We start from the raw sequence: 14,373 nt of genomic DNA on the forward strand, positions 1-14,373 counted from the left end.
GATATGCGTTTAAAAAGTATTTATACTTTGGAAGTTTTGATAATTTTTTTTGGTTTTCCCTTTATGCTATCAAAAGTTCTTCCCACGTCGATGACCCAGAAAAACAGAACTTGAAATTATGTTACCAATATGGTGTTTATTGTTTTAATCGCGGTGACGTCCGTTTTGACCTGAACTCAACCTTCGATTATCATCAAAATAAAATTGCTTCCAAAATAATTCGCTCTTATTATTCAGACGAAATTCGATGACAATTCTGAAAAACATGGGAATTTCTTTTTCACAACTAGAGTAAATAACTCTGATGATGAGTCAGTTAAAGCCACATATCCTGCGCTCTAAAAAGAACAATATTGGCCGATGAACTCGATTAAGCGACATTTGTGCAATAATACAAATCGCTTGATTGGTAATAAATGAAATTACGTTTACTTGTGACATTGATACGCCATAAAGATGATGCCCCGGAGAGCGATTGAACTGGAAGAGGCGAGAGAAGCTAACGAAAGGTGGAACCAGAAGAATTCGGCTCATCTTCTGTCTAAAAATTCAAAGGGAGCAGCTCGGGCTACAAGTCTTCAAGAAATGTAGCTGATGAACCGAAGTGAACCGACGAATCTCCGCTCAGAGAATTTTAGGCGCGACGATGCGTTGAGAGCAGCGCTGCGACTGCGAACCTGGCACATTTCTATATAAATCCGGTGTACTGGAAGGGAAACCAAACATTCCTGTTGCAATCGCCTTTCGAGCAGGATTACCATCTCAGTTATCTCAACGAAAAAGGATACTTTCCCCCGAAGGATACTCAAAGCCAACATGTTCACCAAGTCAATGCTGAGCTTCTCCCTGGTCGTGGTGAGTAGCGCAAAAGGATATTGGTCCTGATTAGTGACGAAGTGCAGTGTCCGCCAAGTGTTACTCACGTGCCTAAGGAAAAGTATATAAAATTGTTGTTTACCAGCAAGTTTTAGCACAATTAATTAGCTGCTGCACCTTGTGTGTAGCCTTGAATCTTTACTGCCATCCGCAGTACTGTTTGAGTACATTCAACCGAGAGTGCGGCGGTGGGCGCCACTTCCTGTCACATTTAACGGCATTATGCAAATCGGTTTATTGAACGACATACTCCTCATCCCCCGCAGGCCCTCTTCGTTGTCTGCCACGCTAGTCCCGTTCCGGATAATAATGGCAAGTATACGGTTCCACAGCAATCCTCTAGCGATGGCAAGTATCGCCCCAGCGACGATGGGAAGTACCATGGGAATTCGCAGAACGAAGGTATTTTCGTGAGACAAGCAAATATCAAATATCGTGCCTACTGCCACGCCCAATGACTGCATGCCGCTGCCAACGCCCACTAACCCCCAGCAAATGTGAATCGATTGTGAAGCAAGACCGCCGACTTGCCCAAATACTAACATACATACTATACACCACCATATGTATATCTGTATACCCGACGACTTCGATAACACACACACTCACCTACACGAATAATCCACTGACTCTCGAATAAGTTCAAGCTCAAGGCTGACGTCTGAAATTAGCGATATTGTAAACAAAACTCAGATTATTCAGACCTTGAGCCAAGCTTCTAACACTAACCAAAGAACCGTTTTTACTTTAAGCACTCTGATATTAAAGAATCACTTTCTTATACTCATACTCTAGGCCGGAGTGGTTCGCAAGAAAGTATAGGTAAATTATTGAAAAAAGGAGCAAAATGCACATCTATTTCACGATCACACAAACAGAAATCATTTCACACAAAAAGCAGTCTCCAAAAAATATCCATACGGAAATTGTTATTCAACTCGTCTGTAGTTTAACTCCAAATTGCAACCAATTCAGAACCAGCTGCCTCTTTTGTACAAAAACCTAATGAGAAACTAATTAACTGTGTAAATATCTAATGTTAGATATGAATAACTTGAATAGTTTCGAATTTTAATCGCAAGTCACTCACCCAAACACCGAGAGAAACCGTAGATATATCAGCGAGACGACAGCCCACTAACTTCCGATTTTGTTTCTTTCCCAAAAGGTCGCTATCACCACATGCCGATTCCATACAGACATGTGAGCGATCAGCGTGAGCTTGGAATCTACCATCACATTCCCTATCCCTATGACGGAGGCTATGGACCCTATGCTGGTTTGAATATTCCCTATGTCCATGACGACAGGCCTTACAAGTGAGTGACTCATCTGGTGTTGTTTGGAGCATTGTGTTTTATTTCATGTGCCTATGTCCATTTCAGCCACGACCTGTACACAGTAAGTAACGCCGAGTTTAATGTACCAGAAATCCCCTTGGAGTACGGCTTCCCCGATCATGAACCCCATCACCAACCGAGCACACAGTACTAAGAACCCACCAGATCCCACCAGAATCCCCCGAATTCCAACATCCGGCCAACACAGCGAAATCTACCCCCAAAAACCAATCCCGAACCCCCTGCTTTCATAACCAATCCAAGCAAAAATGCGAATGTTTTTCGGCTCCGCAACAAAATCCACCATTCCGCGCTACATGACACCCCACATTCGGTATCCCGCATGACCCCCAAAAATATCCTTTGCCACCAAACACCATGCCACACACTCGCATGCACACACGCCCGATCAAAAACAGCCAAGCCAATGATCAAAACACCCACAACACCACTCGCAGAGCACGACCACCAAGAAACCAACCACGACCACCAAAAGGACGACGACCTCGACCACCACGACCACCACGACGCCACGCAATATTCTGTTCAACTACGATGACGAGGGTCGCCACAAGATCCTGCACAAGGAAGAGGTCCGCAAGCAGGACAAATACGATCACTCGTAAGTTTCTGTTCGATCCTTATAATTCTCAAGTCTTTATTTCGGCAACGTTTTTGTGTGTTCAAACATTTTAATCAATTTTAATTTTTTTATCCAACAGTTACCTGACTGAGAATGGAATCTATGGCGAGGAGCAGGCCAAGCTGCACCACACGGGAGGCACCCATGCCAAGGGATTCTATGAGTACACCGGTGACGATGGCAAGCTTTATCGCGTAAACTATGCCTCCAACGATGGTGGCTTCATGCCCCAGGGAGACCACATTCACCCGATCCCCGATGCCATTGTCCGTGCCCTAAAGTACGTGGAGGAGCAGCACAAGATCAACGGTGGGGCTCAGTTCGACCATCGTGGCTTCCGCATCAATCACATGACCAAGGACCTTAAGGCGCAGATGAAGACGATCCACCAGGAGGGCATACCCATGGAGCTGACCGTGAAGCTCCACATGCTGGAGCACGAGATAGAGCTTGCCGAGGAGGAAGAGCGCGAGGAGCAGGCCGAATTGGAGCGTCTCCGCCAGGCGGCCAAGACCCACTAAGTGTCGAATCTGAGCTACCCTCATTCACAGCCATATGTTCCCGCTACCCAAGCCCCCAGAAACAGTCCTAGTCCATCCAAAAACCCCAAGTCCAACACCCAACTCCATTCCCCATGCATTTGCCGAGTGATCAACGGGCAAACCCTATAACAAGCCATCGCAATACCGAAAAAATCCACAAAAAAAGCAAAAGGAAGGTGAAGATGTCAGCATATCGAGTGGCAACCGGAGAATATTCGCACATAAGTCCGATCCCATGTTATTTCGTATTTATTTATCTGTCGAACTGTCGAATTTGACGATGTTGCTATGCATAAGATAATTAATTTGTTATTATCGTATATCGAAATAAAACCTACTAAATATTTGTTATAAATTACCAAGAATTTTAAGCTCAGGAATTCGAAGACCACCAAAGGCCCTTGAGTTGAACGGCATTTTTCGTTTCAAAGGCCAAAACGCAGTTGATAATGAAAGTGTCTGACATTTTGGCAAATATATACACATATTGAACATTTTCAATACACAATATACGGGCGGCGTTTAAAAATTAATGGGTTTCTTGAACCCGCTAAGGCGAGAAAAAAAAAACAAGTCTTAATCTAAGCACTTGTCGTCGGTAGGCGCAGACTACATTTTGAATTTTGGTACAAATAAACATATATACACATTTCCGATAAGCAGGAATTGACCCAATTTCTAGAATATGATTTAAAGTCTGACCTTGTGCTGGCTAGCTAAAGTACAGTAATGATTATAATTATATGACATTACTCATTTGATTTCACTTGCTAAGTGCCAAATTCTTCTCAAAGAAATATATTGTGTTTAAAATTATTTTGTCTGAATAAAACTAGTAATTACCCATTAGTTAAATAATAGTTTCAAAATGTTCTATTTTCTATTTTAGATGGAATTCTTTTCGTAGCACACTTTTACGCTGGGGTTTAAAAAAAGAGCTTTAGCTAAAGTTAGCTAAAGTTAATGAACATTTATCTGTACAAAAAGAGAACAATAGAAAATGCAATAGTCGATTTTCTCGACTATCAGATACCAACTACTGAACTAGTAGAATTACTATAAAAATATTTTAAATCATTGTTGGTACAAACAAAATAATAACCTAAAACAAACTTAAAACGTTTCTCAAAATTGTGGGCGTGGCGGCTTTTTCGGTTTGTGGTTCCGAGTTTTTCTAGGTTCCGAGAAAAAAGATACTCGTATTTTAATATTTGTAGTATTTAAATATTTAATTTAAGAAGGCTGAACAACACACACTATTTTCACTCAACTAGTTAGGAATAGTTTGAACTCAAACTTAGTGTTTGGTATAGACCACATTGGCTGGGGCTGGCTGACCGGCATAAAAAGCGGAGTTCACGCCGTCATCTATGAGAAATGATTCATAAATCGCAGCTTTTATACATGTATGTGGAGTATGGATACTTACAGGTGATCACGGGACGGAAGCCATTGGCATCAGCCAGGTACTTGACTCCCACTCGCAGACCCTCGGGTGTGATGAACGAATAGGCACCCTCCACTTGCTCCTCCTGCTGCTGGTTGCCAATGTTCACTGGCACTCCCCGCTCCTCGCCATGGATGCCGTTCTCCGTCTCATAGTTGTAGGAATAGGAACCCGCTCCGTAGTTCGCATCATTGTTTTGCTCCACAATCCTAGCCTGGGCAGCAGCGATGTAGGGATTGTACTTCTTATAGAAGCCATCGTAGAAACGGCGAAGATTGTAGAGATCGCGGTTCCTGTAGTACAGATCCCTGTAGTAGGGATTGCGCAGGTAGGGATTGTACTGGGGCTGTCCTTCACAGGCGATGGCAGCCAGGGTGAGCACAAAAAGGCAGGATAACTGAAAGCACTCGCAAAATGAGATCACATCACTTGCTGGATATATCACTAAATGGTTTTACCAGCTTCAAAAACATTTCGATTTTGGCAACTTTCAACGATGATCTGTCCGACAGAACTGTAACAGCTTCCGCGGCATTCGGATCATTTTATAACCAACTTTTAATCGCAAAATCACCAAACCATTTTGCATAAGCATCAAATTTCAGTCCATAAAATTCATTGTATTCGGCCAAAAAGGCTTTCGGGCTAGGGAGCTTGACAGTTTCCGTTTAGAATTTAGATTGGATTTTATTATAATTCGCGTATCTTTTGATTGTATAATTAAAACAAAGATACAACGATATAGGCGAGTGTAGCGACTATTAGATACCCGTTAATGAGATAGTGAAGCGCTAGATAGATTTCTATAGATAGATTGGTAATTCGAGTACGGATCCCAGCATCTAAACGGACAGACAGACGGGCATGGCCAGAATGACTGACTAGTGGGTCAGAAACACTTCCTTTTACCTGTTACATACTTTTTAATGAATCTAGTATACCCTTTTTTTCTACGATTAAACGGTATAATTAAGAGCAACTTTGCGTTGGCCTGAAAGTAGCCGACAAACTGGCAAAAGGCACAGTTGGGGGCGCTAAGTGTTTATTCGTGTTCAACCGTATGAAGATATAAATGCTAATATCGCTTATAGACATATTTTGCATTATAAGTAGTGAAATTCGAGTAGTCAGTGAATAAATTAACTGAAACCGTCCTTTATTTTCCGAACACTTTGGCTTACGTGATTGTAAAATGTCGGATTAGTTAACTTTCGCAACACGCAAATCGTTTCTAACAAAACTATGTAATTACAATTTAAAAATTTACTCATTTGGATAATCGCTTGTATGCTTACCAATTTTGAAACTACATTTGTATTAATATTTGTGTTTGCCTCAACTTAATTGTGTCGAATATAATTTATTGTTTCCATCAGAGATTGAGGCGAATAAAGCATGAATGAGCAACGGAGGAGACCCGGGCACATGAATGAATATGAATGAAGTTGGAAATAAGTTGGCTGCGGAGAAGATATGAATATTGGATTGGAGGGAGGTAGCCGGAGGATCGGGGGAAGCCATCTCGATTGCAACGCCGGCCTTCACATTTCGCGTGCGATTTGACAGCAGTCAACGAGTGCAACAATAGCAACGTAATTGTGTCTACACTAGTCAGCAAAAGTCACGTGCCAATCGGGTCGGGTTTTCGTTTTATTAATTGCTGCCTTTTATGTGCCCCCTTAAAACGAGAATGGTATTTATTTAAGCGCTGAAATTAGCATTTTTATGGCTAAGCTAGCTGAGACAAAACAAATTGAGATCAATGGGCAAACCGAGTGTGCCACAAAAAAATGTGATATCTATTCAAAACAAAACCCGCCTTCGGTCACATCTGGATATATAAATGTCCAAATACTGACCATTCGTATATTTTATGGTTCCGATTCTCAAGTCGCAGCTCTGCGGAATGCGTTAAATAAGATCTGCCTATGGATCGGACAAAAGATCTTTATTGGGTCATTTGCATAAACGAGCCGCTGGAAATTTGTCATCTAATTAATTGGCTCGAATTTATTTAACATTTGCATTTAAATATTCATTGGGGGCTTTAGTTTGCAGCGTTCTAAAGTATACAAACTTTTCACTGTGGCTTGTGGTTTGATAAATTTCAAACAGCAGACTTCTCTTGTAATCAAGACCATTCAAGGGGTTCCATTTGAATCGGTCTGCGGTAATTTAAATATCATATTATACCGGCTGTAGGCCATATTAATTCGGTTGAGGAGGCAATCGTTGACAAGTGGTAGGATAAATGCAACCGCACCTTAAATTATTAATCAACTTCTCACCCTGGAAATGCCAGAAGGCATGTAGAGTTGGTAAAGAGAACAAATAGCTTAGCACCTAAGTGACAAAACAATTACAACATTAATTATTAACTAGACACTTTATAAAAAATGGACCGAGGCAGTCCCTATAAATGTATTACTTCCTGAATGCCTAAGCCCAGTTAATGTTAAGAGCCGAAGTGTAAGCACAAAAAAGAAGCTGAAAATGGAAAAGCCACGTTCCTATGAGGACTTCATCTTCATGCCCAACCTGATGTTCAAGACCCTGGGATACGATCTATTCCATACACCCAGATCCAGGTGGCGCTATCTGCTTGTGCGCGGATATTTCGTTTTGTGCACGATCAGCAACTTTTACGAGGCTTCCATGGTGACGACAAGGATCATTGAGTGGGAATCCTTGACCGGAAGTCCCTCCAAAATTATGCGACAGGGTCTGCACTTCTTTTACATGTTGAGTGGCCAATTGAAATTTGTCACATTTATGATAAATCGCAAACGTCTACTGCAGCTGAGCAATCATTTGAAAGAGTTGTATCCTCATAAAGAGCAAAATCAAAAGAAGTACGAAGTGAATAGATACTACCTATCCCGTTCCACGCGATATGTTTTGTACGTGTACTACATTGTAATGGTCGTCATGGCACTGGAACCCCTCGTTCAGTCGTGCATTATGTACCTGATAGGCTTTTTTTTCACCTATAAACGCATTTTTCCCACGCGCCTCACTTTCGACTCCAGAAAACCTTTGGGCTATGTGCTGGCCTACGTGATAGACTTCACCTATAGCCAGTTCATAGTGAATGTAACCCTGGGCACGGATCTGTGGATGATGTGCGTCTCAAGCCAAATATCGATGCACTTGGGCTATCTGGCCAATATGTTAATCTCGTTCCGACCAAGTCCAGAAACGGAACAACAAGATTGCTACTTCTTGGCCAGTATCGTGAAGAGACATCAACTACTGATCAGGTAACCTTATCTAATTGGATTATATTGTTTCATAATAGAATTAGCAACATATTACAGGCTTCAAAAGGACGTGAACTATGTTTTTGGACTTTTATTGGCCTGTAATCTGTTCACCACATCCTGTTTACTTTGCTGCATGGCGTACTATGGCGTCGTCGAGGGTTTCAATTGGGAGGGCATTTCCTATATGACGCTCTTTGTTAGCGTAGCTGCCCAGTTTTACGTGGTCAGCTCACACGGACAAATGTTAATAGATTGGGTGGGTATAATGTGATGGGTGGTCATAGGACACCTGCTTAAAGTCACTTTTCAGAGTACAAATTTAGCCAAGGCTGCCTATGAAAGCAAGTGGTATGAAGGATCTTTGAGATACAAAAAGGATATACTCATTCTAATGGCACAGGCTCAACGGCCTTTGGAGATTTCAGCCAGGGGAATAATTATCATATCCCTCGACACCTTTAAAATAGTGAGTATGACATTGTAGAAGTGATTTATTTACAAATTGATTATTCTTTCGTAGCTGATGACCATCACATACCGCTTCTTCGCGGTTATACGACAAACTGTGGAAAAGTAAACAAATTTTTAGGTATATAAGTAGTTTTCCCCATATGAAATTGCCTATGTATCGTTGACTTTTCTATCAATTTTGTTAAAAATGACTTTATGTCTAAAATTAAAAAAATACATGTGCTTCTATTACTATATCTGACGGTGCAGATTGCGAAAGCGAATGAACTAGAAGAAGCGAATATTAAAGTGTATTGCAGTGAATATGTGCCCTACGGAATTCGCACTAATATCGTCATAGCCATGGAAAGTATTCCTGTTAAGTACAAAGTAACTATCTTGCTTAGTACTCCCAGCTACCTATTGGCCCTTTTTGAGTTGGGAGACGAAGCTAAAGAAATGGGTCCCAGCTTCAGGAGCACCTCATCAATCAGTGAGGAGCTTTCAATTTATGGAATCAAGACGAAAACGAAACCCGAATATGAACAGGGATACTTTGCCAATTTAAGTGCTAATTTTTGGTCGGTCAGTGATAAGGTTATTACGCTTCTGGGTCGAATAAAATTAAAGAGGATCTATGAGATTAAAGTAGCCATTCCCATTGAAGTAAGTCTGCCCGCGCGTTGTTCTCCGCAATTGACAGTGCTAAAGTGTTCAGATCCCCTATCGCCACGAAAAGTTCTGATCACTCGTGGCATTTTGATTAATGCCTTTTTTCTGGAACCCTGTAACCTGCCCGTGAGGGCTACATATTACTGGAGTCTAAGAGATTTTGTTGGGTTAAGTGAGTAGTTCAGTGTACCAAATCATCTTTTCTATCCATCCTTTCCACAGCACAGTTTGCATCATATACCACGGATGGTCCTTTCATTAATATTCCGGCATTTACAATGAGGTTTCCCACTTCCTATGAACCCTGGCGGGATTTATATCTTTTACAAGTCGAAGGAAGTGTTAATGGTTTGCAATTCGCAGCTCGATGTTACCTAAAATCGATTATGGGTAATGTGGAGGCCATCATTCTTGGTGGTCAAAATAGACTGGCCCGACAAGGTGAAACGATTTGGATGAACGGCTCCCTGAGCTACGATTTCTCTAAGAGAAGAGGGGATATCCAGTTTTCTAATTACAATTGGAATTGTTATTCTGCTGATGACATAGACAACCCATTTTGCCATCGGAACATATCGTCGGGTGAGATGCTTAATCAAATAATAAATATGTGCATTACTATATTTTTTTAATAGTTGCGGTGTTTTCTATTCCTGCCAAATCCTTTAAAAGTGGCTGCAGATATACCTTTCGTTTGCAAGTTTTCCGAGATGGCAATCCCAATGTTTCATCCCAAAAAATGCAAGCAATTACTGTGATAGAACATAAAATACTAGAAGTAACAATAGAATGTGTAAGGAATTGCAGGAACGATTTCTTTACTCCAAGCTCAAAGATTCATCTAAGATCTAAGTGCGCCAATTGCGGTGGTCAACTTGTTAGATACAAATGGTTCGTTGATGGTCAGCTGCTGGTCACCAGTCGAGATTTAGCATTGTACATACGCTCTGCACCAAAAGAAATCCGGATTAAGCTCATTGTTTATTCAAAGTATGGGATCTATGGCCGAAAGGTCAAAACCCTGTTTAAAAATACTGGTCCCAGAGGCGGAGTATGTTCGGTTTATCCAAAGCAAGGTTACGAGGCAATCACGCCATTCTATCCATGCTGCCAAAACTTCGTGTCCTTGAATGGTCCCAAGGAATATTGGTATTATGCCGGCTCAGTTCTGGTCGGCAGTTGTGTGGACTGCAACTGCGAGATTTATTTACCTGTTACCAGTTCCATAAAGGTGCTCGTATGTGATGTAGCATGGGCATGCCGAACCATTTATATGGAGGTTAAGATCATTCCCCTGAGACGTATTCCCCACAATATCCATGGCCTGCTGGAGAAAGGACTTATGCATCGGTATTTGCAAACCATTCAATCTGCAGCATCCCACCTAACTAAAGCGGAATCTGGATTAAATCTGACCAGGAATCTTACTACCATTCCTTTCCAGTCGCGCAGTTCGCTCGCAAGATTGGCTAATCTTACCTTAACTCTGGCACATCGCTTGTATTTCGTCGATGAGCAAAAGGAGTCTCTACTCACGAGAATGGTCAGGATAATGAATAACAACTTAGAGCAAATAAACAGAAATGAGGGAGAAACGTTTCTTGTGGAAAAGCCATTTAATAACTTAAGACTAGCTTGCAGAGAGTTGTATGAAATAATCAAGAGGCTGTGCAAGAAGACTCCTCGTCCCCCAATGTCAGTTTACGATCAATACCAACGGGCATTTTCAACTGGAAAATTGGATCAGTCCCTTGTCGAAAAATTAGTGGATAAGACCCAAAAGCTCGCAAAAGATAAATCAAATACTCCGTGGATTATGTGGCTGAACTCCACTTGGGAAATGGAGCGCCTGTATCGTCATTTAAACTATCATAGTGGTATTTATCGATCCGATATTATTGACCCAAGAAAGGAAATGTCCAAAGGAGTTGCACTGGAAATTCAATGTTTCGACACTTTTCCCAAGAAAATCGTTCGAGTACTTTCAAGTGATAAGATTCATATGGTTCTCTTCTCCCGAGCAGTTTTGAAGGAAGTTCTTAAGACGGACGAGGGTAGAGTATGTCTCAAGTTGGTTTCCATGAAACTGAAACTGAACTGGTGGTATCCCATTAACAAGAAGCCCAGTACTCTTGTGCTATCTGTGCGCATTTATCAAAGGGAAGATAATTTCACGGTGCAGATACCACTGAATCGGAGTCAAATTCACATGAAGACTTTCATAACCTATGACCCCGAAGTTGATAGCGAGATCAGGAATAGTTTAACCAGCAGCAGGAGATACCCAAGAGCAATCCGCTTTTCCTCAACTGAGATTAAAAACTGCCTCAGAGAAGGCACTCTTCAAACGCGTCAGGAGGTCCGGATGTACCGTATGGTACTCATGGAGCACACATTGCTGGCTGTGCACTTCACCACATCCACTCACAAGCTTCAAGTGGTCCTGAGGACGAAGCATAAGCCATCCGTAAGAGAAATCTCCAACTCCAAGTGCACAATACCTGCATTAACGACGAATGCCACCCTTCTTCTGCGAAATAACTGCCACAAAGCTGATCGAGCATATATTGCACTGAGACTCTACAGTGATACCTCGATGGGAAAGGCCGATAATAGTCCAATTCCTAACGGACCGGCCAGATTTGCATTCGTTTTTCAGATTCGCAGCTGTGACACGTGGCAGTATTCCGCAAGTTTGGACAATCAGAAGTGGCTTCATTATGGTTGCTATCCCACAATGGATCTCAGTGTGGAGAGGGGTATTCGTTGCACCTGTACTGTCCTGGGAACTTACACCGATTATTTGTACTATATACCTGGCGTGGAGGTTCCAATTGGTGTTTTCCAAGCAGCAACGCTTAGTATTTTAATTATACTTCTCTATTTGGCTGTACTTTTAATTATACTGCTGTGGATACTATGGTTATATAAATACCGAAATAAGCTTCCCAGTAAGACTATTCTATTTCCGAAGTTCGAACTGGAGGATGAATCAACGGGAGAGTTGCATGATGTGATGATATCCTTAAGGACCGGAGGTCGCATAAATTCGGGAACCACAGCTTCTGTCCACCTTTCTTTCCTCGGCCAATCACAGCCCGTTCGTCATATTGCAATCAAACAGGATCCAGAAAATATATTTCTAAAGCCCAATACCACGCTTTATATTTGGGTACGAACTCGTGATATTCGCATCCCAACCAAGGTTATGGTTTACCACAACAATGCCGGGCGATTTCCGAGGTGGTTCCTTCGCCGCATCGAGGTGACCGACATTCAGACAGGTCAAACGCAGGTGTTTTTAGCCCGGAAATGGTTGGAGAAGGGTTCACTGTTGATGTCCTCAACACTGATCTATAGACAAGGTGATGTACGAATGTTCGACGTGTGGAAGAATCGATTTTTGATTAGCTTCGAGATGTACTGGATCAACTGGTCGCTGTGGCAACCTGTGACCGGCAGTTGGAGGGAGTCCGTCCATTATCCACGTATGTCCCGAGCCAAAAGATTTTGCGAGTTCATCTGCAAACTGTTGGTCAATTATACTATATGCGCTTCATTCTTTGGCGTTACAACGTCCGAAAATTTACATGTAATGCGATCTTTGTTTTTGAACTACAAGGATATAATAATCCTAACCATGATATGTTCTTTTGTAGATCTGATTTTGCAAACTATGTTTGATTTGGTTAACTATAAATTCGGTTAATATGGCTTCGTTAATAAAATCAATAAAGTACATGATTTCTAACATGTAGTAATTTCTTGGCCATAATGGTAAAAATGGGTGTTTAGTTTAATGTCATAACATTGGCGTGACAAGTTTAAATATGCTTAGGAAGGGGGAAGTTCCTAAAGACCCACTCCCGCATATTAAATGTCTTGGCCGCGATTTGCATTAATTAGCCATGAGCCGCAAACGACGACGCCCACGTGCTGCAGATCGATCCCTCTGCCATTTGAGATAGCTGTCATCAATTTGCATAAAGCACATTAATGAACTGAGCCCAGCGAATCTCAAATGCCCAGACGGATTAGCTAGCTAAAGGCCATGTGATGACGCATTCATACCAACACCCAGTGTGCTCCAGTTCCTGACCACACGAACCAGTTAAGAGCACCCAAGCAGAGCATAGCAGAGCAGATATGTTGGCCATCCTTGACCATGAATGGGCCAATAAAATCAATCCCCTCTCCCGTACTTTGTTACCACCAAAGTGCAGTAGCTGGGATCGCGACATGACCAGAACCACTGACATTTAACCGCAGCAACTGGTTGTGCACCGCGTCCATTGGTGGCTTCTGCTGCGGTGGGCAATTATTTATTTATGCCTGCATTGACATTAGCATTAGCCAGTGCAAAGTATGCCAGGCTGGACCGTAGATGTGGCCAATAGTTGGCCAAAAGGCGGCTCTATCTTCTTACGCAACAGCTAAATCAATGCGGACAACCGATTTACAGAGATGGCAGCCCAAAGATTCGGCTGGCGGGGAGATGCCTCGTGGTTATTAACATTTGATCTTGAGCCAAAAAGGATTTCGGATTTAAAACGATTTTTAAAAGCTTTAAGTCAGTCTTTGTGTCACGAAAATATCTTGAACTTTGGCTAGAGATTATAAGCCAAACTACAAATTTTGAGGTCAAAAAACAGCTAAAGGGGATTTGAAACGATATTAAAACATAGAAAATTATACAAATTAATTATAACGCATTTCATTAATTTACTTTACTTTAAAGATGTGGAAGTAGCAATTAAACTCAGCAATATTTATTATAAATATAACATTTCATAGGTAATATAAGAATGCAGCAGTGTAACTGTAGACAAAAGCTAGCACCTCAGCTCGGCGCTACAGCGTGGCCATCATGCCCGACCCATTGCTGGGTATCAGATTGCAGACACTACTCAAAACGTCTTTAAAACAAATTACGCTGTGTGCCGTAAAGAACGCGCTGCGACCTTCAAAGTGGACAGCGGGCGAGAACAGGTTGGGCAACCAGAATATGACCATATATCCATATATCCATACAGCCAACTGACATTTTGTGGCATCGGGTTCTCCGATCGCAGAAGCCATGCGTAACAATTCAAGGTTCCGCCGCCTAATATTAAGCCAGATGGGAAATGCTCGGCTCGGC

General features: G+C 41.9%; 4 protein-coding genes across 9 annotated transcripts; 3 read left to right on the forward strand and 1 right to left on the reverse strand.

The window, feature by feature from the left end:
- Positions 1-690: 690 nt before the first annotated feature.
- On the forward strand, positions 691-3,756 carry LOC6734142 (larval cuticle protein LCP-30). 4 transcript variants are annotated; one of them, XM_039291928.2, is made up of 7 exons: positions 691-855; positions 1,143-1,188; positions 1,672-1,698; positions 2,045-2,195; positions 2,262-2,277; positions 2,675-2,838; positions 2,939-3,756. In XM_039291928.2, the coding sequence occupies exons 1-7, from the start codon at positions 817-819 to the stop codon at positions 3,378-3,380; spliced, it is 885 nt and encodes a 294-aa protein (XP_039147862.1). In that variant the 5' UTR covers positions 691-816; the 3' UTR covers positions 3,381-3,756. The 4 variants fall into 4 exon arrangements, with proteins under 4 accessions (XP_039147862.1, XP_016027152.1, XP_039147863.1 ...); XM_016167895.3 differs by having other exon boundaries at positions 692-855; positions 1,143-1,278; XM_016167896.3 differs by lacking the exon at positions 1,672-1,698 and having other exon boundaries at positions 1,143-1,278.
- Positions 3,757-4,609: 853 nt separating this feature from the next.
- On the reverse strand, positions 4,610-5,413 carry LOC6734143 (cuticle protein AM1239). Its single transcript, XM_002081136.4, has 3 exons — positions 5,307-5,413; positions 4,831-5,245; positions 4,610-4,769 (listed from the first exon to the last, which is right to left on the reverse strand). The coding sequence occupies exons 1-3, from the start codon at positions 5,319-5,321 to the stop codon at positions 4,699-4,701; spliced, it is 501 nt and encodes a 166-aa protein (XP_002081172.1). The 5' UTR covers positions 5,322-5,413; the 3' UTR covers positions 4,610-4,698.
- A 1,386-nt stretch (positions 5,414-6,799) lies between these two features.
- Positions 6,800-8,723, forward strand: LOC6734144 (odorant receptor 49a). The gene is made up of 4 exons (XM_002081137.3): positions 6,800-8,108; positions 8,166-8,367; positions 8,422-8,577; positions 8,632-8,723. The coding sequence occupies exons 1-4, from the start codon at positions 7,342-7,344 to the stop codon at positions 8,686-8,688; spliced, it is 1,182 nt and encodes a 393-aa protein (XP_002081173.1). The 5' UTR covers positions 6,800-7,341; the 3' UTR covers positions 8,689-8,723.
- Positions 8,724-8,738: 15 nt separating this feature from the next.
- LOC6734145 lies at positions 8,739-12,984 on the forward strand. 3 transcript variants are annotated; one of them, XM_016167900.3, is made up of 3 exons: positions 8,739-9,405; positions 9,456-9,815; positions 9,869-12,984. In XM_016167900.3, the coding sequence occupies exons 1-3, from the start codon at positions 8,778-8,780 to the stop codon at positions 12,940-12,942; spliced, it is 4,062 nt and encodes a 1,353-aa protein (XP_016027156.1). In that variant the 5' UTR covers positions 8,739-8,777; the 3' UTR covers positions 12,943-12,984. The 3 variants fall into 3 exon arrangements, with proteins under 3 accessions (XP_016027156.1, XP_016027154.1, XP_016027153.1); XM_016167898.2 differs by having other exon boundaries at positions 9,322-9,405; positions 9,461-9,815; XM_016167897.3 differs by lacking the exon at positions 8,739-9,405 and having other exon boundaries at positions 9,669-9,810.
- Positions 12,985-14,373: the final 1,389 nt, after the last annotated feature.

The sequence above is a fragment of the Drosophila simulans genome, chromosome 2R, assembly GCF_016746395.2.
Source record: "Drosophila simulans strain w501 chromosome 2R, Prin_Dsim_3.1, whole genome shotgun sequence".
Classification (NCBI taxonomy): Eukaryota; Metazoa; Arthropoda; class Insecta; order Diptera; family Drosophilidae; genus Drosophila; species Drosophila simulans.